This window comes from Tachysurus vachellii, chromosome 5 (genome assembly GCF_030014155.1).
Source record: "Tachysurus vachellii isolate PV-2020 chromosome 5, HZAU_Pvac_v1, whole genome shotgun sequence".
Taxonomy (NCBI): domain Eukaryota; kingdom Metazoa; phylum Chordata; class Actinopteri; order Siluriformes; family Bagridae; genus Tachysurus; species Tachysurus vachellii.
In genome coordinates, this window is record NC_083464.1 from 31,022,659 (window position 1) to 31,047,763 (window position 25,105).

At 39.5% G+C, this 25,105-nt stretch overlaps 2 protein-coding genes across 2 annotated transcripts; both read right to left on the minus strand.

Annotated features, from left to right (window-relative positions):
* Positions 1-4,912: 4,912 nt before the first annotated feature.
* dcakd (dephospho-CoA kinase domain containing) lies at positions 4,913-7,782 on the minus strand. The gene is made up of 5 exons (XM_060871135.1): positions 7,494-7,782; positions 6,900-7,012; positions 6,271-6,474; positions 6,049-6,136; positions 4,913-5,864 (listed from the first exon to the last, which is right to left on the minus strand). Exons 2-5 carry the CDS (start codon positions 7,009-7,011, stop codon positions 5,579-5,581), a joined length of 690 nt encoding a protein of 229 aa, XP_060727118.1. The 5' UTR covers position 7,012; positions 7,494-7,782; the 3' UTR covers positions 4,913-5,578.
* Positions 7,783-12,683: 4,901 nt separating this feature from the next.
* LOC132845413 (protein FAM171A2) lies at positions 12,684-21,865 on the minus strand. The gene is made up of 8 exons (XM_060869373.1): positions 21,754-21,865; positions 20,336-20,563; positions 19,033-19,125; positions 17,657-17,809; positions 17,363-17,542; positions 15,752-15,865; positions 15,365-15,491; positions 12,684-15,208 (listed from the first exon to the last, which is right to left on the minus strand). Exons 1-8 carry the CDS (start codon positions 21,842-21,844, stop codon positions 13,636-13,638), a joined length of 2,559 nt encoding a protein of 852 aa, XP_060725356.1. The 5' UTR covers positions 21,845-21,865; the 3' UTR covers positions 12,684-13,635.
* Positions 21,866-25,105: the final 3,240 nt, after the last annotated feature.

A 25,105-nucleotide genomic window follows, 5' to 3' on the forward strand; every position in this document is an offset into this window, starting at 1 on the left:
GAGCTGCACGTACACGTTGGATTCACCGCGTTTGGGTGTTAATGTAGGTTCACAAAGCCATGAGCATTAACAGTAAAGCAACATCCCCCATTGTTGATGTGTTTGTGTTTGTCGCTGCTACGCTAACGTTGCTGTGTAACGTGACACGTATACAGTGACGTCAGACTCGGCTCTGTGATGCTCTCTAACCGGTGGAAAGACAAACCGGTTCTTAGAAGGTTCACCAGTGGAACCAACTTTGAACCAGCACCAGCGCTAGCTCTGAACCAGCACCTGGTTCTTTTTGGTGGAAAAGGGGCACTAGTCAAGTCAGTTTCAGTTCCCAAAACGTGGAAAAAGTTCAAGGGGTTCAAGAATGACTATTTAACGCAAAACACTGTAAAGCCTTTAATTCTAATCCTAATATTTAAAAATTAAGAAGCTTATAAGGAGGTATGTTCTTACTACAGGGCTCTGTTTGGCTACCATAAACTCATGTGAGACTCGACCAAGTCTGCATTTAGCCATTTGATCAAGATGTCGTCTTTGTGCAAGTCTCTTGTCTTCTTTGTGATTTTGCCGTGATGTATCATGTGTAAGTACTCGTGTTAACCAAAACTTTATGATCCTAAATACAACGTGGAATAAACGAACCTGATCCCTGGGTTTAATCCGAAAGCGTAGTGTGAATTAATATCAGGAAAGCGGACGTGTATGTATTGGCTTTCCTAATAAAATAAAAAAAAAAGAAAGAAAAATACATGGATTTAATCAGAATGGATGCAAACAACTCCTGAGATCGAAAAGACGAATTAAAATTCCAATCAGGACTTCGCTCTGAGATAGAAACCTCACATACTGTATCTCGAAGTATCATCAGCATTAATTACTGCTGGATAATTACGTTCAGAAGGTGTAAGCCGTTCTCTTTTTGAGAGAAAGCTTTCCATCAGATAATTGGAAATAAAAAATGTATTAATGCAGCCATCCCTGAATTGGGTTTTTAAGGGACTTGGATGTCTGTTGTACTGTACGCATCTGATGATGTGACTTTAATTTTGTTAATAAATGGAGATTTTTGTAGTATGATATGACTGAAAAAAGGGACTTGTCTTACCGTCATTGTGTGCTGGAGCTTTCTGAAAGAAGATGCATTAGGACTAGGACACTATGCAACAACATAGGGAGAGAGAGAGAGAGAGAGAGAGAGAGAGAGAGAGAGAGAGAGAGAGACAGAAAAGGTTTGAGGTCTTGATTAAACAGATAGACAACAAGGATGAGATGCATCTAAATTGCATGTAATCAAAACAGATCAAACAGAGTTCTGAGCTGGCAGAGTAAAGACAAAATATACACACATAAAGAGGAGATGATTGATTTCAGAAATGTGGACTTAGGTGGAAAAAGGTCCCGTCGTACGTCAGACAAACTGACAAACGTGACTTTGTGCTGGCCTTCTCAGATTTGCTTACTTCTAGAATTACTATATAATATAAAACCACGCTTCTTAAAATAGGGTCAGGACTCTGAAGCCTAATAGTCTGGTTTAAGAAGAAAATTCGGATGGTTTCGATGGTTCGGCTTAGGCGAGAAAAACTGGAGTCAGAACACAAACGGGGAGAAAATCACTTTCATTCAACTCAACTTCATTTACTATACTGTAGGTGAGACATTCTGAATTAGACAACTCACACGCAAAGACAAACACGTGTAGTATCCTAGCAACAAGATTTACCTCCTCATAGATGCTGGGAAGGTTTCTTCCAAATTATCATAGACACACAACCAGTCTATCTATCTACCTATCTATCTATCTATCTATCTATCTATCTATCTATCTATAGATATTTATCTATCTATCTATCTATCTATCTATCTATAGATCTTTATCTATCTATCTATCTATCTATAGATATTTATCTATCTATCTATCTATCTATCTATATATATATATATCGATATCTATCTATGTATCTATCTATCTATCGATATTTATTTATCTATCTATTTATCTATCTATCGATATCTATCTATCTATCTATCTATTTATCTATCTATCTATTTATATATCTATCTGATAACTGACAGCAGAACGAATGAACTCCATCCGTCTTCTCAAACACACTGAATGACTGACGTACAATAAGCCCCACAGGAATATTTGGGTGTGAATTTTTCACGCCCATCAGCATGGATTTGAAATGACACCAAGCCCATACCATAAGGATCATATTGACAGCTTTCGTGTCTTATTAACGGTTTGGACCTACAGTCTCGGTTCAGCTCGGTGACACTGATCGCTTTTCATACTCTATTCAGAAATGAATCAGAATTGAAAACAGCAGGAAATTTTTGAAAAGTATGCTTGAAATAAGATAAAGTAAGATAAATAAAATCATTTCAAATGTAGTACTGTAGTAATAAACTGTTTCACAACGTCAGCAGATATTAATAATTTATTAAAGATAATTAAATATTAGACACATGATACTATTTATGCATTATTTTAAACATCCTGCCCAAATTCGTTGATTATTTTCCAGTCTAACGTAACAAAGTTATTCACGATTCCCTGGTGAAATATTATCTGCCCTGCAAGCAGCAGTGTTAAAAATGTATGATGTAATTTGTCGTAATTCTACTGCTCCGTCGAAGGTTTTTCATGCTAACAAGAAGCTTGCTATGGAAGCGCTGACAGCGGAGACTCCTTCTCTAAACATTAAGTCTTCTTAAAGAAAACTTTTTTACATCAACGATCTATCTATAATGATCATGTTGTCGAGGATCATGTGGTTAGAGTGATGGGATGAATAAGAGGATTAAATGATGGACACTTGGATTTGCCAATACAAGACGTACCAATAGATGAACAAACCGTTTCTTCGTTTAAGCCTCGTACTCCTTCGTTAAAAATTCCAGGTCTATTACCTAAACAGATTTGTAGTTACATATGAGGACAATGTGAGTGTGTAAGGAGATCAGTGGTGGCATTTGCGTTCTTATTTTAATAAGGACAGTCTTATCTCGCAGAGGCAGATCCAGGACTAGAGCTGGACGCCTGCTAGGGGACAATTATTACTGCTTAATCAGGGGCTTCGCTTAGCAGAATTGCTCGCGTTATCTGTCTCAGTCTACCGCTGTCAGCTCCATCAGATAAAAGCTAAATGTCTTAGATTGTATGCAAATGAGTTTTCCTTCATTCTCAGTGTTTCAGTGGCCAAGAATATGACTCAGGAGAAGAAACGATCCGCTCTCTAACATTCCGCAGACCGACGGATGGATTTCTGTCCGTTTTCTGTTGGCGTTTCTATGTAGAAACAGTTAACGCAGGTTTTTGTGGTTTCATGGTAAAGTGCTATACAGTACCAGGTGACGTGAGTCTAATGAATGTTTATTATTAATAGTTACTGTAACATAAGGTTAAGTGTAAGAGCAGCGTGTTGAGGAAACTTAAAAGGTCACGTCAACTCAAAAAATCTGTCATTGTATCGTTTATTTAGCATCCAGATTTTACTGCAGTAAGTCAGCTCCAGTTGTGCGCGGTTTTGTTTGAGCCATCCATCCACACACACACACACACACACACACACACACACACACTTCCACATTTTACACTTAATATCCCTCTCCCAGTGGTAGCTGTTACGACTGAAGGGGTGAAATGTGGCATATCGAATTAGTGAAATGTCACACCACTTCGCGCAGCCGCACGAACGCTAGGCTTCAAATCGGAAAACAAATGCGTTCGCCTTTTTTTAAATAAGCGGAACGTCTTTCCCACAGAGACCAAAAAGTCTCTATTAAGGAAAACCTTAATGTGGTGTTTGGTTCCATGCTGCTAGTTTACGCTTTAGCAAATGATTTTAATATCGTTTTTTTAATACGCAGATACAGGTCAAGAGCTTCAGCATGAGGAATAATTGTGTTGTTTGTGTGTCCTGAGGACAACAACCAGGGCTGGTTTGAGCTGACAGGGAAGCTACAGTTACTCAGCTGTGGTGAGCAGAAAAGCATCTCAACATGCTGAAAGCTTAGGTGAAGTCCAGCTACAAACAAGAACTGGGATCTCAGGCTTATATGAACATACGGCAAACAATGTTTTACACTAGTAGTGTGTGTATGTGGGGGTGTGTGTGTGTGTGTGCACCGACCAGCCGTCAGCTTCCATTTGGAGGGTGTTTTCCAGCAGAGTTGGCATGACTGCGTTGGATGACTGGACCAGCGCCAATATGGCAGTCACACAGCATCAGCAAAACCTGCAGGACACACACCCACACACACACACACACACACACACACACATAGGCACACACACTCTCTGACCTATTCTCTTATTGATTTAAAAACACATGACTGGCATCAAATCTAAGCTTTTTAAAGCACCTCTCTCTCTCACACACACACACACACACACCTTTGGTAATCAGATATAAGCCATGTTCATTGTGTGTGTGTGTTTTTTTTTATTTTTATAACATTAAAGCTAATTAATTTGTAAAACGAAGATCCCACAGACATAATGTTTTAAGATAAAGAGGAAAGCGAGAACGCTGTAATCTATCAGCAGCGTTTGCGGCTGGACGGTTTCTCTGCTGTGGGGCGGATCTGAAGCGAGAGACAGATGGAACGCAGCGGTGGATTTATGGAGGTTCTCGTGTTCGCCCAGACTCGCGCTCGCAGGTTCTCATTTGTACATGTTCCTCTTGCAGATGTACTGCGTTCAGACCCCAAACCGGAATAATTGTCTTTCAGCTCTCGCTCTCCTTCACTCACTCAGACATGCGAATGAATAAACGAGTACCGGCACAAAGTCTTCCTCAGACCTTCTCTCTCTCTCTTACACACACACACAGAATCAGAGGTCTGAGTTGTGAAGCCGCTGGCCCTCGTCACTCTGCGTTAACATAATACACACACACACACACTTAAGTCATTCAGTTTTAAGTCAATTCCGCGTTTTATTCAAAACAAAAACTTTAAACTTAGAATCTTTACTTAAAAAAGATAAATAAGTTCAGGTTAAGTTGGAATTCATGTATTGTATCACATCATTAGCAACACACACCAACCTGTGTGTGTGTGTGTGTGTGTGTGTGTGTGTGTGTGTGTGTGTGTGAGAGCCCATTCTGCACTACACACTAATAAAATAAAATAAAAAAAATGCGGGAAAAAAATGAATAAGTTATTGAAGTCTATTAATGATTAAAAATGAATAATTAAAATAATAATTAAAAACAAGCAAACATAACAATCTTTAACCTATTTACAGTGTGTTACCTAATAACTATAGTGTTATATTATAGTTGCTTTCTTTGGTTAATAATTAAAAAGCCTTTCAATAACAATTTTTGAATGAATTGGTTATGTGATGTTTCACATTCAGTGACTGATCCATCTTCACAGTGTAATCGGCATCTGATCAGATGAGCTTCGTGTTTGTAACTTGTCTGTGCTGAAGTGCGTGTGTGTGTGTCTCCAGGACAGCAGGCAGTATGTGATAAAGATGATGTTGTGTGTGAGGAATGTGTTGAGTTCAAAGCCTGTTATATCTGCATATAATGTACATTCGCATAAAGTATTTTTGTTCTGCGTCTGATGGCTAAGATGTTAGGAGTTTAACCATGTACAGAAAGAGTCCTCCCAGCCCGGCGATGGCTGCCACGGCGACGGCTCTGATGGGAAGGTACTCCGTGGAGTCGTCCAGTGCGGTGTGTAAGCGCAGGACCTGACGGTGTGTGTCCTCACGCGAGCTGGAGTTTTCGATTACATGTCTGGCCAGTCCTCGCTTCTCACTCAGGGGCATCTGGGCAGCAATGCGCTGTTCTGCCTCCTCCCGGCTCAGGGAGTCGCGCTGCATGAGCCGAGACAGCTGAGTGGCGGGGTCACTGAGGATGAGAGAACAACAGACAGACATACAGACAGACAGAGAGAGAGAGAGAGAGAGCCAGAGCTACAGAACCACTCATCATTAAAATGACCCAACACCTTCTGACCAATCAGAATCCGGATTTCAAAAGCGACAAATATTAATAACGTAAATACTATTAAGGTTGTGACTAGAGGTCTTACCAGTACACGACGACCGTGTGCTTCATCAAGTTAGTGAGACGACGCGTCTCGAACAGCAGAGGAACGTCCAGAATGACATACCGGTAACCTTATGGAGACAAACAGAAAGATTTATTAAAAAATATTTTAAATATTTCTCATACCCAAACATCTAAGACACAAAACAGTATGGAAATTTAAGAACGAAGAAGGAAGGAAGTGTGTGTGTGTTTTGGCTCTAACCTCGGATGAAATAGTACAGGATCTCTTTGAGCATGGCTCTGTGGATCTCGGGGTGTGTGATGGAGTTTAGCATTCTGCGTTTCTCAGGGTCAGTGAAGATGATCTGTCCGAGCTTCTGTCTGTCTATCTCACCGTTCTCCAGCAGAACGTCCTGCCCGAAGTACTGCACGAGGAGCCGGTACGCTCGGGTCTGAGGCTCCACCACTGTTTTAGCAGCACATATTAAACACAATGCACAGCAAAAACACAAAACAGTGCAGAACTGAATACAGATGGAAAGAACTGTACATAGAATTGTATATAGAACGAAGGATGAATGGAAGGAACAAAGGTATTGTGGACAGAAGGACAGAAGGAAGGAAGGAAGGAAGGAAGGAAGGAAGGAAGGAAGGAAAGTATTGTGGATAAAAGGAAGGAAAGAATTCCGCAAAATGGAAGTAAGGGTCATACAGAGGAATGAAGGACAAGCAGAAGTGCAACAAGGAGGAACGAAGAGAGGAACTGAATAAGGAAGTCACACGAGAAGTGTGGAAGGAAGAAATGAATGAAGGGAAAGAAGATTTAGAAGTAAGAAAGAAAGAAAGAAAGAAAGAAAGAAAGTTTATGTGTCTTTTTCCCTGTTTGTTCACCTCTCCTGGCCACGACATCTGCATCGATGACAGGACAGCCGAGACCCCGGAGCTGAGAGGACACGGTGCTCTTTCCTGAGGCGATTCCTCCCGTTAGTCCGACCAGAAACATGCTGCAACACAACAGCACACACATCATTTTCATTCATGAACTAAAATTCTAACAAAAAGGTAATTATTTTTCGAGCACAAGTGCATGACTCCTCCTCAGTCTTATAAAGCTGAAAGCGCCACCTGGTGGCCGTTTAATAAACTGCACTTTCGTTTTCACCGTGCAAATTAGTGCTTGTGAACGACACACTATTAAACACACTTACACGAAATACTATTCATTTACTTCAATAAATATGTATGTATTATTTAAAGTACTATTCCAAACTAAAATGCCGTTTTATTAAATTATTACTAGCCGGTTATAATTTAACGTTATATACCTTTAGAGAAGAGCTAGCTAGCGTCTATAACTATGTAGTTACTGCGTAATAACATGAATAACTATTATTACTAGTTTATAGCTAACTAACACCTGGAAACATCCTGCAGGATTTATATGTTAATGTTAATATTTTTAAGGTTAATGTTTCTCCAACTTACTAAAACGTTGTTGTTGACTTAAATAAGGTATAAACAATGTAAACACGTCCTAAACACGTCCTGAACACGTCCTGAACACGTCCTAAACACGTCCTGAACACGTCTGAATCCTTCCACAGGAACTGAAAATTAAATTAATTTCATAAGCGATACCATGCAATAATTCATTATACAGTTTTTCAGGAGTTTGTCTGTTCTGACACATAATGACACAAACAATATCAGCACAAATCACTCGTCAGAGTTTTGACCGACGGATGAAGACAAATACCGTGTCCCATTTGGCCAAATGTTGCGATGGTTAAGTCCTAAATAACGCCCTTGTTCCCTACATATGCGCCCTTAAAAGGGGGAGTGAATCCGTATCTGAACGCGTTATGTAGTGCACTTCGTGTCGACTGTAAGCCATTTGGGATTAAACCCAAATGCTTCTCCTATGAGGGGAAATGTGTTGCTGCTGCCACCTGCTGGACTGGAGGATAAGAAGATAACGTAGGCGGTGAAGAAGAAGCTAGTGACTTTTATATCAAAGTGAAAAACAGGTAAAACAAAGCTACAAAATATACGCAAAAAAGAGCTGACAAATAAATGGCAAGAAACATCAGATGAAAAACAAACTGAAAGCAGGTGAGCATAATCAGGAGCGATGAGGTAAAAGGTAAAGAAAGGGGAAAGGTAGATGAGGTAAGTGGAAAGGTAGATATGAGGTAAAGGGGAAAGGTAGATGAGGTTAGAGGAAAAGCTAGATGAGGTAAAAGGAAAGGTAGATGAGGTTAAGGGAAAAGCTAGATGAGGTAAAGGGGAAAGGTAGATGAGGTAAAGAGAAAGGTAGATGAGGCAAAGGGGAAAGGTAGATGAGGTTAAGGGAAAAGCTAGATGAGGTAAAGGGGAAAGGTAGATGAGGTAAGGGGAAAGGTAGATGGGGTTAAAGGAAAAGCTAGATGAGGTAAAGGAAAAGCTAGATGAGGTAAAGAGAAAGGTAGAGGAGATAAAGGTTCATAGTTATAACCTGTGTTAAAACTGACACAAACCGTTTATAGCTGCTATAATATAAGCTAAGACAACAGGAACTAACTTGGTTCTCAAAAATTCTTTTGTAAATATAAATGGATGATGGTGTAGAAAATGTTTAGTCTCATTAGTGTTGAGACATTAATGTGGTTTAAGAGGATTAAAACACACATTATCGGAATAAAACTATTATTTGAAAACAAATTTTGGTGGTTTTCTTTACATCAAACCTCCCATGAGTGTTTTATTCTTTCCGTTGTATTCATTAGCCGCTACTTAACATATTCATTTGAAGATAATTTAATCAATCAGTCAGTCATTTAGTAGTTTAGTAAAGGGCTTAAAGTCTTTTTTATTGAAAATCACTTAATTTGTCACAAAGTTGTTTCTTTTTGTAAAATCTCATTTGAACTTGAATTTTTTTCATTTAAAGGTGAAAAAAAAAATCACCAGAGAAACGTGTAAAACCAATATGTAAACGAGTTTATTATGATGATGTCTTGGAAGAATGTACAATCAAAACGATGCTTTTTTCTTACAATTAGAAGGCTTAGAATTGAAATGTGACACGGAAAAGCTACGATTGAAAATATGAAAAGTCTGAGCCGATTTTATGTAGCGTCAGGATGTCCGTCCGTACTTCGGTCCAGATTAACGAGATAAATATTTACACATCTTCTCAGAGCATTCGCAATCACGTTAGCCACGTTGTCAATATACACCGACGGATGCTTACGGACAGTTGCCAGTAACGACGGAGAATGGCTTCTGTTTCAAAGGGAGCACCTTTAAGACAGGAAAATTCACACACACAAACCATACTCACAGAGAGTAAACAATCCTCTCTATACAATACTCTCTATACAATACGTAATAATTACACAGTAAAGCAGAACTCTACATTTTTTGGGTACAAAAGTCATTCGTTTACTGAAAACAAGAGTTGAAAATCATGTAACATATCTAAAACCATACGGCTAGAAAAAAGGGGCCAGTCATCATTTATATAGAAAAATTTCAGGGACAAAGTATTGAAATCCTCATACAATTAACACAGATTCTGCAGCACACAAAGGCAAAAAAGGGTTCTTTTAGGTTCCCCATAGAACTCTGTTTTTGAGGTGCTAAATAGAATCTTTCAGACAAAACAGAAATAAAACAAATAGACAAAAATAGCAAAACAGATTTTTCGACATTTTAGTTTCTGGACTCTTGCGGGGGAAAAAACCATCTTTAAACCAAACCATCTTTATGTAACAAACCAAAGAAAATCACTAGGGTTCTAAAAAAAAGGTTAAAAATGAAACCCTCACAGATCATCAACACCTTGTATTTCTGTACAAGGGTTCTTCGAGGGCTCTTCAAGGGTTCTTCAAGGGGTTGGTTGGAGTGGTATAAAATAGTTCTACTGTCTACCAAGAATCTAAACAGAACCTTGAAGGGATAAATCTAAGAAATCCTCAAGGGCTCTGGGGAAAAAACACTTTGTAAAACAGCTTCTTAACTTTTAAAGTTAAGAAAGTAAAGGTAAAGAAATCCTTCTGAAAAATAGACCAGTGAAGGGATAAAATAAAAACATTCATGGAAGGAAGGAAACCTTGTCGTGATAAACAGAACCTTGAAGGGACAACTGAAAAAATTCCTTTGTTTTGTGTTCTGAATTCTGGCAAAATAAAAAAGTTCTGTTGTTTGTTGGTTCTCAGCTACCAAGGAACCAAAACCTTAGATCCTTAGTCTTCCAGATAAATCTTTCTACTCAGATATTTAACATTTCTAGCAATAAGAAAAAGACAGTTACAGAAACCCAGAAAACAAAAATAAGGTGTCCATGATACTTTACATATATTTGTTAATAAATTCGTATAATTATATCTGGTTTGACTGCTCACTTGAATTGAGCTGATTTCACCCAAAACTCGCTAAATCAAAAACAGGCACAAGTTGTTGTTTTTTTTGTGTTTTAAATGTTGTATGGCTCCATCAAATAGGCAAAATATTATCCTACATGTTTAAATAACAGCACTAATGTTTAAATAGTCAGATTATTTTATGATAAATCCATTTGTATTTACATGGTGCGTATATCGAGTGGTATATTATTAAAGCACCAACAGCAACAGGTCAGTGTTACAGCAGGTAGAAGAGATCCAGTCAGGGTGAACTGATGCTTTTTGGGATCTACAGTATGATCGTCTTAGGCATCTGGTGTCATTTTGGTTCAGCAAAAAAAAAGTCAAGATGTTTTTGGTGCCTGACTTTTGCTTCTTTAGTTTTGTACTAGAGCTATGTTCCAAAATAATGACATCGTGTTGTCAAATGTATCACAAATTTATAAAAAATATATTTCTTTTTAAATTTCACTTGCAGCGAAAAAATTTTTTAGCTTTTGGTCACATTGTCACATTTTAGTGCAAACCAAACTGTTGTTTCAGCTAATCAGTCGTTTTATTTTATTTATTTGTACCTTCTTTTTTTTTTCCAGAACCAAACCAGAAGTGCTTAGAAATACCTGTGCTTCCACTGTGCTTTGATTTAATACAAGTCACAAGTTGTTGGAGGTTTTTTCCCCTTAAAAACTGAACCAAAAATGTCTCAAAAAGAAAAAAAATATTTTGTTTAAAAATTAAGGATGTTCTAGTACACTAAGAAAGTGAGCGTCATTATGTGGTTGTATGAATTTTACATGAAAGCACAATGGAGACCAGAAAAGTTCAGAATTCTCAGCAACAAAGCAGCATTACATACACAGTTAAGAGTGATTACAGAGAGTGGACAGAAAAGACAGTAAGAATTACCATGCAGTTAAAGTAAAATGCACTGATGGATAGCAATTAGCACCAAATATTTCACACAAGGTTTGTTGTTTTTGCCCTCCAACAAGACATCTCGGCGCCATTTTGGCTGTAAAACATTCTCCCAAAGGATAAACACAGCACATTAAATTCCCCCTATTGTCATACACCATAGGAACTATTTTGCTCAGTCATAAAAAGTCTTCATATACTACATCCCATGCATATAAAAGCTACTATATACACAGGATTCCCCCAGTTGATTTCTCAATTCTGATTGGTCAGAACGTCTTCTGATACTTTACTGTTTCTATAGTAACAGCTGTTTCAGAGGTCCTTGCTTGGTGGATGCAACTTATTTAAAAAGTTGCTTAGATGGTTATGTTTTTTTGGTGAGGAAACGTTCATTTAACATTCATTCAGTTTGAGTGATTTGAATCAACATGCAACTTTTCTGCCACAGGAAAGTTTTCAAGATTTCTTAGTTTCTCTGTAACTTGACAGGTTGCGTGAGTTTGTTTGATTAACTTTAAAGAGATTTTAAGGGAATGCATGTTTATAGCTGCTAAAACAGAAATGACACTTTACAACAATAAACATACATGTAAGCGAATAAAAAGTAAAACTCTCACAATATTGCTGTTATAAGTGGAATAAAACACTTAGGAACATGCTGTCCATGGAAAATAATTCAAAACAATTTGGTTATAGTTCAACCCTATCCTTGATTATTTGCAGATTACTTTGCTATAACAGTATTGTGTATGCCATTGCGTTTTATAAACTTACTTTTTACTTAATGCACTCTTTAAGATTTCTTCATTACAACCTTTCCCCATTCAGGAAGCAGCTGTCTGATTAAACCAATATTTCAATATAACATTGATAGAAAATGTTTTGGAAGAAATGTCTCGTGTTTGGAGCAAAGTCAGATTTGTTTTGTCTGGCCCTCATGTTTGAGATTGGTCTAAATATCACGGTTGGTTGTTAACTTAAAAATAGCAGCAGTTCCTTTGATTGTGAACGTGGCTAAAGTGCAAGGTTGTGTATACTGATTAAAAAAAAAAAAAAAAAAGGTTTTTTGACATTGAAATCAGTCCCAAATGTGATCTCTGGTAAATTCTGGTAAACTTAGTAAATATTGTAAACCACGATAAAAAGTTATTAATTATTATGGTCTAAAAAGTTTATATTGGCACAGAAACGTATACAGAAACAAATCATTACCTGTACAAACATTGTTTCAGACATTAGGGAAAAAAACGAAAAAAAAACACGACTAAATAAATACATTAAAAACAGGAATGAACAAATTAAAAAAATTACTTTAACTGCATCTAATAAAATGATCTAATAAAGTAATAAACTATAAATGAATATTAAGTACTGTGAAATACACAAACATTAATCATTGGGAATGTTTGTGTCTATAAACCAGTATTTAGTGGTATCAACATTTAAAAGAAAGATTCATTAATAATACATGAATTAAATAACACATAATGCTTCCTGTCGGATCTGAGAATTTGGTACAGGTATGTACATGAAAATGTACGCTGGGAATATGAAACAGGATGTACACAGGAACACGGCGTGTTACAAAAACATCAAATACATCAAGTATGAACATTTGAAAACATCCAGTAGCGTAAAAGTTAACTTTCACTCTTCATCACAATGTCTCATCTTTTTTTTTTTTTTCAAAACAAGTTAACTCGATTATGGCACCATTCCAAAAGTCCACGACAACCACCAAGCTGAATCAGACGCAATTAAAACAGTCTTGTATGTAGTTTTCCGACTTCATTTGTGCCATATTTGATTGTAAACTTACGTATATAACGTACATTAAGAAATATTCTTATTTAAACCTACGGTAAAAATGGCATTTCATGTTAGGCTAAGGGACTTCAGCCAGGCATCATCGAGGTGAATATGTGTTATGACAGAGTGTCACCTCATCTGCTCTTCTGTTCCCAGAAACTCACCTTTTATCTACTCTCATATCCACATCAGAATTATAGATATAGTTTTTGTTAATATAAGGATGGTATTTAAATTACAAAATGATTTTAACAATGTTTTATTCTGCTAGGAGGAATTGAATTAAATTGCCCCAATATATGTAAAATTTTCTTTCAATCACCAACCTGAAAAAAATTGTGTACATCTTTGCTTATATCCGCATCGTTAAACAAGGGCATCACCTTTTTCCATGAAACAAGCTCCTTTTTAAAGATGATGCTTATTGTGCTGAAGTGTGTAACATGGTCCAGGACCCAGGTGGACACATTCTTCAAATGTAAAAAGGTTTGACTTGGTCTCTTTCTGTTACTGTTTTACTTCTTGGGATGGAACACCATAAGCGGCCGTTCCTCAATGCGTTGCCATGGACTTTTCTTGTTCTCATCCTTGTCATCTGGGTCATTATCATCCTCTGGGCTGGTGACAGAATCCCGTTGGGTCTCACTGTTGCTGCTACGTGAGCTGTTTCCCCGGCTTCGTCCTCTTCTTGGCATTGGTGACCCTCGTGGTTCCTCTGGACCGTCATCCAGTAGGGGAGTCAGTGGATTTTCGAGAGGCGAGCCTGCACCCATACGGCCAACTCCACTAGCAAGATCTAGAGGGTCATTATAAGGCAATTTCGAATAGTGCTTTCCCCCACTGCTGCTCCCTCCATGCACCTTCCGCCCATTTCCATGCCTTTCCTCTTTGCTCTTTCGTCCAGATGCTTGCTTGCGTTCCTGTTGAGTGTCTTGGAGACTTGTGTCCGGGCCGCAATCCTTACTGGTGCCAGCAGGGGCACTCAATGTGCTTTGAGCACTATGGTTACTGCTATTAGCTCCACTGTGAGCAAATTCTGAGGCAACATCAATGTAGGAGTGTCGCACATGAGCATTGGCACGCCCATCAAGAGATATGAACCAGGCACGAGGGTGTTGCTTGACTCCTAGTTCTCGAAGTTTCTTTTCGGTTAGTGCCTGGAGTTCCCCATTCATCTGTGCCATGGTGGAATCGTTAAAGAGCACTGGAATGTGCACTGGTGCTGACGGACCTCCAGATGCCCACACATTCTCCTCAGAACCGTCTGGAGACCCAACTCCTTGCTGGGCTTGCATCTGGCCTGATCCCTGGCATTGGACCTGGTGACCTTGGCTCCCGAGAACTCCACTGCTACCACCATTACCTGCCCCTCCTTGGCCTTCCCTTTCCCTCTCAGCCTGACTCTGCCCATCCTTTCCAGCTTCAGAACCACCAAACTCAGATGACAGACGCATATAGTGTGCTGGAATGACCAAGGTTGGAACCATGCTGCGGTACATATTTTCTGTCATTTGATCTAAAGAGCTGCAGAATATGATCTGACCAGGTTGTGTGTTCAAGGTTGTTGGACGAGCAAGATGGTCCTGACTTTGGGAAACCTGTGAGTATTCTGGTGGCTTGTCCGAGAGAGGTGGAGAAGGTGGGTCAGCCGTGTATCCACGATTATCATTAGCGACATGTCTGCGGCGGTACTCGTTATCCTTGACATCTGGGCTGTATTTGCGACTATAGTCTTCGTGAGGAAGGGTACTCTCGTGGGTGCTTGTTTCTGTGGAACGATGCACCTTCATAGGGAAGCTTTCAGCACCTCGCTGTGCTCCTTTGGACTGTTTATTTTTGGATGAATGGCGGAGTTTGTGTGCCGGTACATGCTTGGTAAACTCTTCACGTGCACTCTTGTATTCGTGGGATGTAGAGGCATCAGATTTGCTGGCCTCTGTGTCACCATTGGTGGAGGGGGCTTCAACATGACCACCACAGATAAGGTTGAGGCGAGAGGTGGAGGTGCCCTGGTCTCTTCTGGAGTTGCACAGGGCAGTTGAGACTTGTCCCTGCTTTTGCTGTCTCCGAGGCTTCAGACACCTCCGTCTATCAACAAGAGACAAAAGCAAGACCGTGAGTGCATGTACTATGTCAGTTGATTCATAGTCAAGCTTCTGTGAAGACTGCTTCAGTTAAGACTTTGGATAATCCAATATTAAAATAATAAAAAACAATAAAAACTGACATGCCACAGCTACCAACCTGCAGTAGTAAAGAAGAACACAGAGTAGTACCAGTACAAGCAGAGCCAGAGAGCCCAGTATAGAGAGCAAGATAAGGGTATGGTATGTTGTGATGTCCCTCAGGCTTGGATGAGACAAACCAGGTCCTAAAATGTAATCAGAGTTTCCCTAATGTATCATTGTCATTGCACTATTATTATACATATAGAAACACTATTAAGCATTCCATATAAAGAAACAGGTTGCCTTTACACGTAATCGTCTAAAACCTACCCTTAATACAGAGAACTTTCGCTACGTAATTTATTGAAGTAGCCTTAAGCCCCCACCTCTTAATCGAGCTGAAATGTGTCTATTTTTTGAGCTGGTGAGTTTGATTCAGGATAAACCTGCATGTATATTTTACCCGATGCAGAGGGAAAGGCCGCTATCCAATATCCTAACCGTGAAGCCATGAAGTCCCATGTAAAATGAGAGCCGTCTCTTCTGATGTAGCCAGTCCCATTTCTCATCCAAAGTCCTGGAAAAAGCAATATCATTGTTCGATACAAATTAGAAATGAGGGTAGAACAGTTACAATTCATTCATTCATTTTCTACCGCTTATCCGAACTTCTCGGGTTACGGGGAGCCTGTGCCTATCTCAGGCGTCATCGGGCATCAAGGCAGGATACACCCTGGACGGAATGCCAACCCATCGCAGGGTACACACACACACACACTCTCATTCACTCACGCAATCACACACTACGGACAATTTTCCAGAGATGCCAATCAACCAACCATGCATGTCTTTGGACCAGGGGAGGAAACCGGAGTACCCGGAGGAAACCCCCGAGGCACGGGGAGAACATGCAAGCTCCACACACACAAGGCGGAAGCGGGAATCGAACCCCCAACCCTGGAGGTGTGAGGCAAACGTGCTAACCACTAAGCCACCGTGCCCGAACAGTTACCAAATAAGACATTAAAACATAGAACAAGGAAGACGTATAAATGGCACAACAAAAATATTTTTGCTCTCGCAGGTAGATTGCAAGCTTGAATTCAGATAATTCCACAGCCATCCATGTCCAGGAGGCAAGGGAGTAAAATCGGTTATGTCAAATACAGCAACGATTGTGGGCATCTGTGAGTTCATGTGTGTGGAAGAGAATCAAAGGCACCTCTCCTAGGGTTTGTTAGGCTGCTCTGTGACTCAGCATGATCAGAATTTTAAAACAATGAAGTTGGCTGACTTCACACATATCAGTAGAAGCATGTTAGCCTTCACCTTCCCCGGCTGGTATCTGTCATATGTATTGTAGGCTGGATGGTGGGTGGGAATTAGCAGGGAGAGATGGCAAATAAATAAATAAAAGCAATAGAACAAAATAAAGGACAAATATTGACAGTAAAATCAAAGGATCGGTCCTGCAAGATGTATATTTAAATTCTAAATTACATCAGCTGAAAATCTGACAGAACAAGAAACAACAGTGTCATCAGCATACAATAACAGCAGAGGCCACAAAATGGAACACTGTGACACAACATATTTTACATTTCACCATTTTCATAAAGCACCCTTCATAAAGCACATTACATAAATACACAAGCTAGGGGGGGGCACGGTGGCTTAGTGGTTAGCATGTTCGCCTCACACCTCCAGGGTTGGGGGTTCGATTCCCGCCTCCGCCTTGTGTGTGTGGAGTTTGCATGTTCTCCCCGTGCCTCTGGGGTTTCCTCCGGGTACTCCGGTTTCCTCCCCCGGTCCAAAAGACATGCATGGTTGGTTGATTGGCATCTCTGGAAAACTGTCCGTAGTCTGTGATTGCATGAGTGAATGAGAGTGTGTGTGTGCCCTGCAATGGGTTGGCACTCCGTCCAGGGTGTATCCTTCCTTGATGCCCGATGACGCCTGAGATAGGCACAGGCTCCCCGTGACCCAAGAATAGTTCGGATTAGTGGTAGAAAATGAATGAATGAATGAATGAATTATTAAGATAAGTCTCCTAAGTTTCTATCTGTATGCATACCTGTGTTCATATTATACACCCACACAGGTATGCTGGTGGGCGACCGGACAAGGGAGTCCGAGGGCAACGGAACAGAGAAATGAACCGGCTCTGTGACTTGAACCTCACTGCCTTCTCGGTCAAACAGCTGGGCACTGACTGCAGCTACTACTGCCAAATCTGTCCAGATGTCCTCTCCTCCTACATGAACAAACAAATGTTATTTACACGCAGTAGATTATCAGCAAATATGTGCATCATTCTCAAAATCGATATTATTTTTACCATAATATCAATATCAATCTGGTATCTGACCTGTGACATTGTGTTCCAAGGCCAGGAGGTAGGGGAAGTAATTGATTTCACTCATATCTCTGGCAGTGGTCAAAACAGCAGTCATTTCAGAGAAGGAGGAGTTCAACTGCAAGCTCCGCCTTGGGATGTGCAGCCACGGCTGACTCCGCCCTCCTGTGTGATCATATCAGGGTTGTAGTTTTATTTAATTAAAACCGATATTAGAGTCACAAAGTAAAAGACATTTTGAACATTAGTAAAACCCTCTTTGTGACAACAATGTGCATATTTCTGAGAATAACCTAGCAACACTGCATCATTAATTTCCTGAAGATCGTCGGAAGAACAAAAATTATATCTCCTTCTTTTGTTTACATTTACATGATGTAGACTGAAAAAGTTACATTTGAAAGTTACACAAATGACAAAATATTCATTATTATTTTTAAAATCAATCATTAGAATGTCCTTGATGTACTCATAATGTCAGCATGGATGCTAGTAATGCGAAATAAATGTTATGTTCTTGTCACATCAATGCTATTATTACTATTATTATTATCAGGAGTATTCTAGCCATGCACAAGAGTTTTGAGGAGGTTGTTGCTATGACAACAGTAGCAGGAAATAGTAAATATACAGTATGGAAAAGTACCTGAAGACATCAAGGTTGTGTGTGTGTGCATGTGTGAGAGGCTATCACACTTGACTTTTGCTGTAGGCTACATAGTTTGTTTTTAACTTTTGGTGTAGGCTATATAGTGAATTTTTTAGAGTAACCCCATAATAGGCGGCTGAGAGTCGACAACATGTAGTCATCCAGCAGGCTATCTGGCAGCTTGATAAAGACCAAACTTTGTTCAGTGGCATTCGATACAGCAGATGAGTTTGCCAAGTACATCCCAAAAGAACTGAAACTAGACCCAAAAAGACCCCTGATTTTTTTTTTCTTCTATTTCAGCATTTGCGTGGAGAAACAAGGTCACTGTGGTACATGCATTTCTATGTTTTGACATTCTCTTCCCTTACCTAGTCTTTTTCAAAATATCTTACAATAGACATCATTCTGTACACCATAGACACTGTCTGCACTCTCAATTTGCTTTTGTTTGCATAAATATATTAGATTTAATTCTCACTGAGGAGTATTGTCAAACTATCCCAATTCTTCTGGCAAGAGTGGCACCTAAAAATGTGCATAGCACAAGCATTGGGCAACATGAACATTGCCCCAGTGAGGTTCTGTTGGCACCAATGGGCGCAATAGAACATCTGTGTTTATTCAAAACAGGGTCATTATTATATTATATGGAATTATTATGGAATATGAATCTGTGAACAAGCCACTACTAATCACCATCACAGCACTGCTACTCAATATCTAATGCATTTCGTACCTGGAGAGCCATGAAACACATGGATGACATCATCATAGAGGATGAGGGTTCCTGGCCTTTGAGCCAGAAGGTACAGGCTGACTGAGGAGAATACTGCAATACAGATGAAGAAAGAGAATTATAAAAGATTGCAAGTGTTTTATACACATTAATTTCAAGAAGTAAACACTTGTGTTTATAAAGGTGATGTCACCATACGTTTACTCGTTTACGGTTATATTTTAATAGTCAAGATGAGGTCTTGTCCCAGCATCTGTTCATTTCTGTAGTTGAAGCCTAAAAAAATTCTGAGTCACTGCATTTCCATCATCTACATTTGTTCCCAATGCAGGAAATGATGAGATGATGCATCTCATCTAGCATCATTCAGCATACAGACAGATTAGAGCAATCCACTTCACACTACATCATCAGTTATTTAAGAAACCTGATTCCCGTCGCTCTTTCCAACATCTCTTCTGAACACTACAAACATAAAACTCTTCAACACTAAGGAAGCAGAAACCCGAGGCATCTCTCAGTCTGACCTTGGAACTGGATATTTAGATATATAATTAGATTATAGTTTATGAAATGATTGCGTTCATCTTATTCATTCATATATCACTGTATTAGTTGTTTTTTTGTTTTTTTTTACCCTTTGTTGCTTGCATTTATGTTAAACTGCTATATGCTTATTCAGTCCGCATTTACCCCAATTATAAGTGTTAGTATTTAAATGTGATGGTCTAAATTTTCACTTATGTCAGCATTTCTGACTACAGTCCATCATGAGAAGGAACCCAGCAAAATTCCGAATTTCTTTTTAAACGCTGAAAAGTTTCCTATTAGAAAAGTGTTTTCTCTACCATATGTATCATAAGAGGTCAAGAATTTATTAGATTACTGGAAGTAAATTAAAATTAGAGCTTAAAGATTATTATATATCTGTACACACCTATACAATAAAACATTTTGCTTGTTATTTCTGAGCCACCCCAAAAGGGACACGTAAAAGATTCTGTGAATAATAGTTGATCATATGATCTTATGTGGTTGTGTGGTCTCTGTTAACAAGCAAATCATCATCTCTGACTGTTACAAAACCCTGGCGCTGAAAACCGCTTCTGTAAATGCACAGCTCCTTACAGAAATTGTCACTGTATCAACATTAAGACACACTTTGTGTTGAGGATCGTCCCCATGAATCGGCTGATTTGAATGAAATGAATCATCACCATCTCACCAGTCAGAATTGAGAATTCAAAGAGTGAGGTGGCTTTATAGATTAGGGGTTTTTTTTTTTACCCCACTGTTTACTCACAGGGTACTTTGTTGGCGTGCCAGGGCACTGAGCTGGTGACGTAATCTTTTCGAGATGCTGTGATGATTACCCATGTGCCCGTACGGTACTGGAAATACACCACTACCGCATCATCACTGGCCCCCTGGCTGGATGCCAGCACACTCCGGTTGCCATGGACAACGATGGCAGCATTGGACAGGGGCGAAAGGTTGCCGCTGTCGAAGACCTTCACCCTCACCTGCACCTCTGAAAGAGGGACATCGTACACAGTCAGGCAGGCATATGTAAAAAGGAAATCTCCAAACAGAAACACATTAAATATGTTTAGATTTACGCTTTAAGAGATTATAGTGATAATTGATTGATGGTGCTGAAATTTCATTCCTCCTGCTAGAAGTTTGCAGTTGGCTTCACAAAAGGACATAACACAATACTGCCCTTACAGTACATCGCATCAATCCAGATGCAAACGTCATATGACAAGAGTTTAGGTAGTTAGCAAACTACGAGACTGAGACATTGACTGTGATATAATCCTGAAAACTGAAGCTTTAGTAGTTAATGTGTCAAATGACATTGTGGGAAATGTAGGACACTGTAATCCAGTGAAACAATAAAGTGAAAATACAGCTTAAAAAAAGTTTCAACTAAAACATCATTCATTCATTCATTCATTCATTTTCTACCGCTTATCCGAACTATTCTCGGGTCACGGGGAGCCTGTGCCTATCTCAGGCGTCATTGGGCATCAAGGCAGGATACACCCTGGACGGAGTGCCAACCCATCACAGGGCACTAAAACATCAGTGCAAGAGAATATTAAACAGTATATATTTATTTATTTGTTTATTTATTCATTTGTTTATTTATTTATTTTCCTTAGCTCTGAATCTGGGATGGTGCACAGTTACACGTCGACACATCCCTGGTCTCGCACGTGCAGTATGAGCTTTACTGCCTTATGAACAAAAGCAGTGTAAGGCGCGTGTGGCGTGAGTTCCTAATTTGCATAAATGACAGCACTTAAGACGCAAAATGATGTCATCTGATTGGCTCATGCTGTAGAATGATCATTTAAAAAAATACATGCTATCAAGGCGGCTATAAAATCAACATCTACTGAATAAAATGGACCTCACTGAGGACAAAAATGAAGACAGGTTTGCAGCAATATACACAATATACATAATATACACAACATACACAATATATACAATATACAACATAATACACATCATACACAATATACACAAGATGCTGCTTTGGAGCATAGTTTTATTATAAGAAACTGAATGCACTACAATTCCGTTTGAACACAAAACAAAGGATTTGGATTTGGGGTTTTTTATTTTGGTTGATGTAAATGATTAGAGATTAGATCCCATACTCCGACGCTCCCCACCCTTCATCCCCGCATCTTTTTCTCCTGCACTCACCGGGATCCGCCACTGATTTCCCGCAGGTCCGCTTGGCGCAACACAAAAGCAGGAGGAAGACGACAAAACGGCACACGCGCTCGGGCGGCATCGTCAATCCTACATTGCTGTTCCCAACACCTTAGCCATTTCTTTCCATCCGTCTACGTGAGTGCCTTTTTCTACCTGTTTTTTGTTGTTTTTTTTATTTAAAGATGGTTGTTGCTAGGGGCGTTTCGCGCATCCTCACAACGACGCATCCCTCATCCACCGCTCCACTTCCTCCCCCTCATGTACTGAAGCTTTATTGTCTCAAGCGAAGAAGACAAACAGTGACATCTATTGGAGGGAAAAGAGCATTGCGCGATAAAGAGGGCCTTGCATTTACGGCCACAAAGCGCTAGAGGGCGCCATTTACCTGCTTTACGATCAATAATCACTTCAGACCAATGAGCTACTTCACTTTATTTAAAAAGACAACAATGCGTTTGTAATTTCATTCTTTCTTTATTTTATTTTTGATAAGTAAAGGATGAAATAATTAGTGACCCACATTGCTCTCTCTTTAGTTCTGTACCCCATTATTCTTTCTTTTTTTACCATTTATTTAAATCCAGTTTCTTTCCATTTCCTGTCTGTCATTTTTGCATTTCATTTTACTTTCTGTATTTTAATTTTCTATCTATCTATCTATCTATCTATCTATCTATCTATCTATCTATGTCCAACAAAAAAATTAATACAAAACGACATCCCAGTCTCTCTCTCTCTCTCTCTCTCTCTCTCTCTCTCTCTCTCTCTCTCTCTCTCTCTCTCTCTCTCTGTCTCTTTCTCTCTCTCTCTCTCTCTCTCTCTCTCTCTCTCTCTCTCTCTCTCTCTCTCTCTCTCTCTTTCACTCTCTCTCTCTGTCTCTTTCTCTCTCTCTCTCTCTCTCTCTCTCTCTCTCTCTCTCTCTCTCTCTCCCTCTCTCTTTCACTCTCTCTCTCTGTCTCTTTCTCTCTCTCTCTCTCTCTCTCTTTCACTCTCTCTCTCTCTCTCCCTCTCTCTCTCTCTCTCTCTCTCTCTCTCTCTCTCTCTCTCTCTCTCTCTCTCTCTCTCTCTCTGTCCTTCCATTCCTGTGAAGGTAAATAAGTAGGACAGACAGTTATTGCCCTTTAGGGAAGCTCTACTTAATCCTCTTCTTTCTTAAATTAAAGGTCATTTCTTAATTAAGCAGGAATAAAGTATTTACACATTCAGGTGACTGCGTTAGCTCGAGTGTGAAAGCGAACACACGTCAACAGTTGTTAACTACTGATTACACTCCAGACACCTGAGATTATTTACGTTTCGTCTCGACAGTGGAGTAAAGAGACTCTTCCTGCATGGTTGGGTTGCTAAGGTTTTACTAGGTGGTTGATACACAACCACAGTTGATGTTCGCCTAAGTGGTTGCTATGATATTCCTCTCAGTTGCTAAGGGTGTTGCTAGTTGGTGGCTGGGTGGCACTTGGTGGTACTTGGTGGTATTTGGTAAGGTATCCCACTTGGTGGCTAAGTTCTTCCTCGGTGGTTGACATGCCAACACATTTGAGTGATAAGGTCTTTCAAGGTTGCTACAGTATTCCAATTGATTACTAAAGTCTCTCTGTGTGATGTTGATAAACGGTTGCTATTCTGTACCATTTGGTTTTTATTGCGTTGCTACTTGGTTGTAATGATATTTCAGGTGGTTGCTTGTGTGCTGCTAGTTTAGGGTTACGGTTATGTTGCTACACAAACACGGTCACTTCCTAAGGGTTTGCCATGAGAGTCCAGTTGGTTGCTATGGTATACAAGGTGGTTTCATGGCTGTTGCTTTGTCATTGCTTGTTCGTTCCGTTTGGTATTAAAATATTATAACTTTGATCCTATTAACAGTAAATGGGGCAATTCATCAAGTAAATCTTCTGTAGTAATGTCATTCTGCAAGTGTTACAGTATTACAGACCGCGTCCCATATGAAATTTTAATAACGTTCACATACAAATTACACTTTAATATTTTTACATTTTCACTTGTTCTAGTTTATTAAATGTTTTAATCTCGGTTAATCTGTCTCCTTCCTGGATTTACACGGCACTGCGAGAACATCTGGAAGAAGATTCATCACACACTGACACACACACACATACATACGCCTGTTTCTCAGAGTCAGGAAAATTAGGTCAGTCTGTTCTAACAATAAATAAAGAGTGAATTTCAAACAACAACATCAACAAACACACACACACACACGCACAATTAAACCCCCAGCAGAGTTGAACAAAAGTGTTTTCTGAAGGTGAAAGTGCATATAAATAATCTGTATGATATCTGTATGATATTTTATATATATATCCATGTTAAGAGTCTGTTTTATTTCCCTTTAATCAAATAATTCTGGGGCAAATTCAGTTTTGTCATTATTAATTGTGTAATTGTGTCTCATTAAACACTTTAATAGGTCCATGTTGGAAGGCTATTCAATACCATGGCCTTTTCACGAGATTTACATTGTCAATAAACATTTCATTAAAAGCTCCACAAACAAGAACCAAGGATGAATTCTCAAATCTGATTGGTCAGAAGGTGTGGATTCTTTTTCTATAACAGACACTCTGACAGTGATTACGTGTATAACTCAAGTCACAGGTTTATATTCAGGCTGCCTGAGGGTTCAGTGCAAAACATTTCTATGTGCCATTACTTTATCACATATTCTTCATCACATGTTCCCCGAGCTCTCTGCTGAAGTCTGAAGGTATACCTATGACCTCTGCTGGGTTTTCAGCATTTATAATTCTATGGATGGAAGACCAGTGGTTTGTTGGACATGATATAAGAAAACTGAAAGGGGTCATGGAGTGAATGGGATATGTTGATTATGACGATGAGGTTTTGAACCATATATTAGAAATTCTACCTTTAACCTTCTCATGGTCCATGTCAGTGGTTACTCTGTCAGAGATGACTTAGAGATGTCATGTAGACAGACCTTCTAGCTGACAGCAGAAGGTCTGGACCACCCAAAGATGGGGTCTGACTGACAACCAGGGTGTTTTGTTTAGTGTCATGTTTTGGGGCTGAAAATGCTCATCTCCAGTTTACAGTTGTAAACATGACAGCTTCTTTGTTGCATGACAGAAGTGTGGCATCACAACAGCTTTGTTTCAAGGCGAACCGTTAAAGAAATGATAAAATCAAAACCAAGCAGCTGATGGGTTCTAAACTCCTGAAGTGCTTGTTTTCAATTTGTGGCTGTGATGTCTGAGGCTGAAACTAGCGTCTACTTGTGACTGGAAGGTCCAAAGTCACCAGATTCCAGTCCAATCCCTGTTGAAGGTCATCTCCACCAGCTCAAAGGGCAAAGCTT

Excerpts from the sequence above, each read along its gene's own strand:
- dcakd (XM_060871135.1), bottom strand. The coding sequence starts at position 7,011 with ATGTTTCTGGTCGGACTAACGGGAGGAATCGCCTCAGGAAAGAGCACC. Across the intron at positions 6,475-6,899 it reads AGATGTCGTGGCCAGGAGAG|TGGTGGAGCCTCAGACCCGA; the intron begins GTGAACAAACAG and ends CTGCTAAAACAG. Across the intron at positions 5,865-6,048 it reads CACACGGTCGTCGTGTACTG|TGACCCCGCCACTCAGCTGT; the intron begins GTAAGACCTCTA and ends TCTCATCCTCAG.
- LOC132845413 (XM_060869373.1), bottom strand. The coding sequence starts at position 21,844 with ATGCCGCCCGAGCGCGTGTGCCGTTTTGTCGTCTTCCTCCTGCTTTTG. Across the intron at positions 15,492-15,751 it reads GGCCTTTCCCTCTGCATCGG|GACCTGGTTTGTCTCATCCA; the intron begins GTAAAATATACA and ends ATTACATTTTAG. Across the intron at positions 15,209-15,364 it reads GTTCTTCTTTACTACTGCAG|ACGGAGGTGTCTGAAGCCTC; the intron begins GTTGGTAGCTGT and ends TCTTGTTGATAG.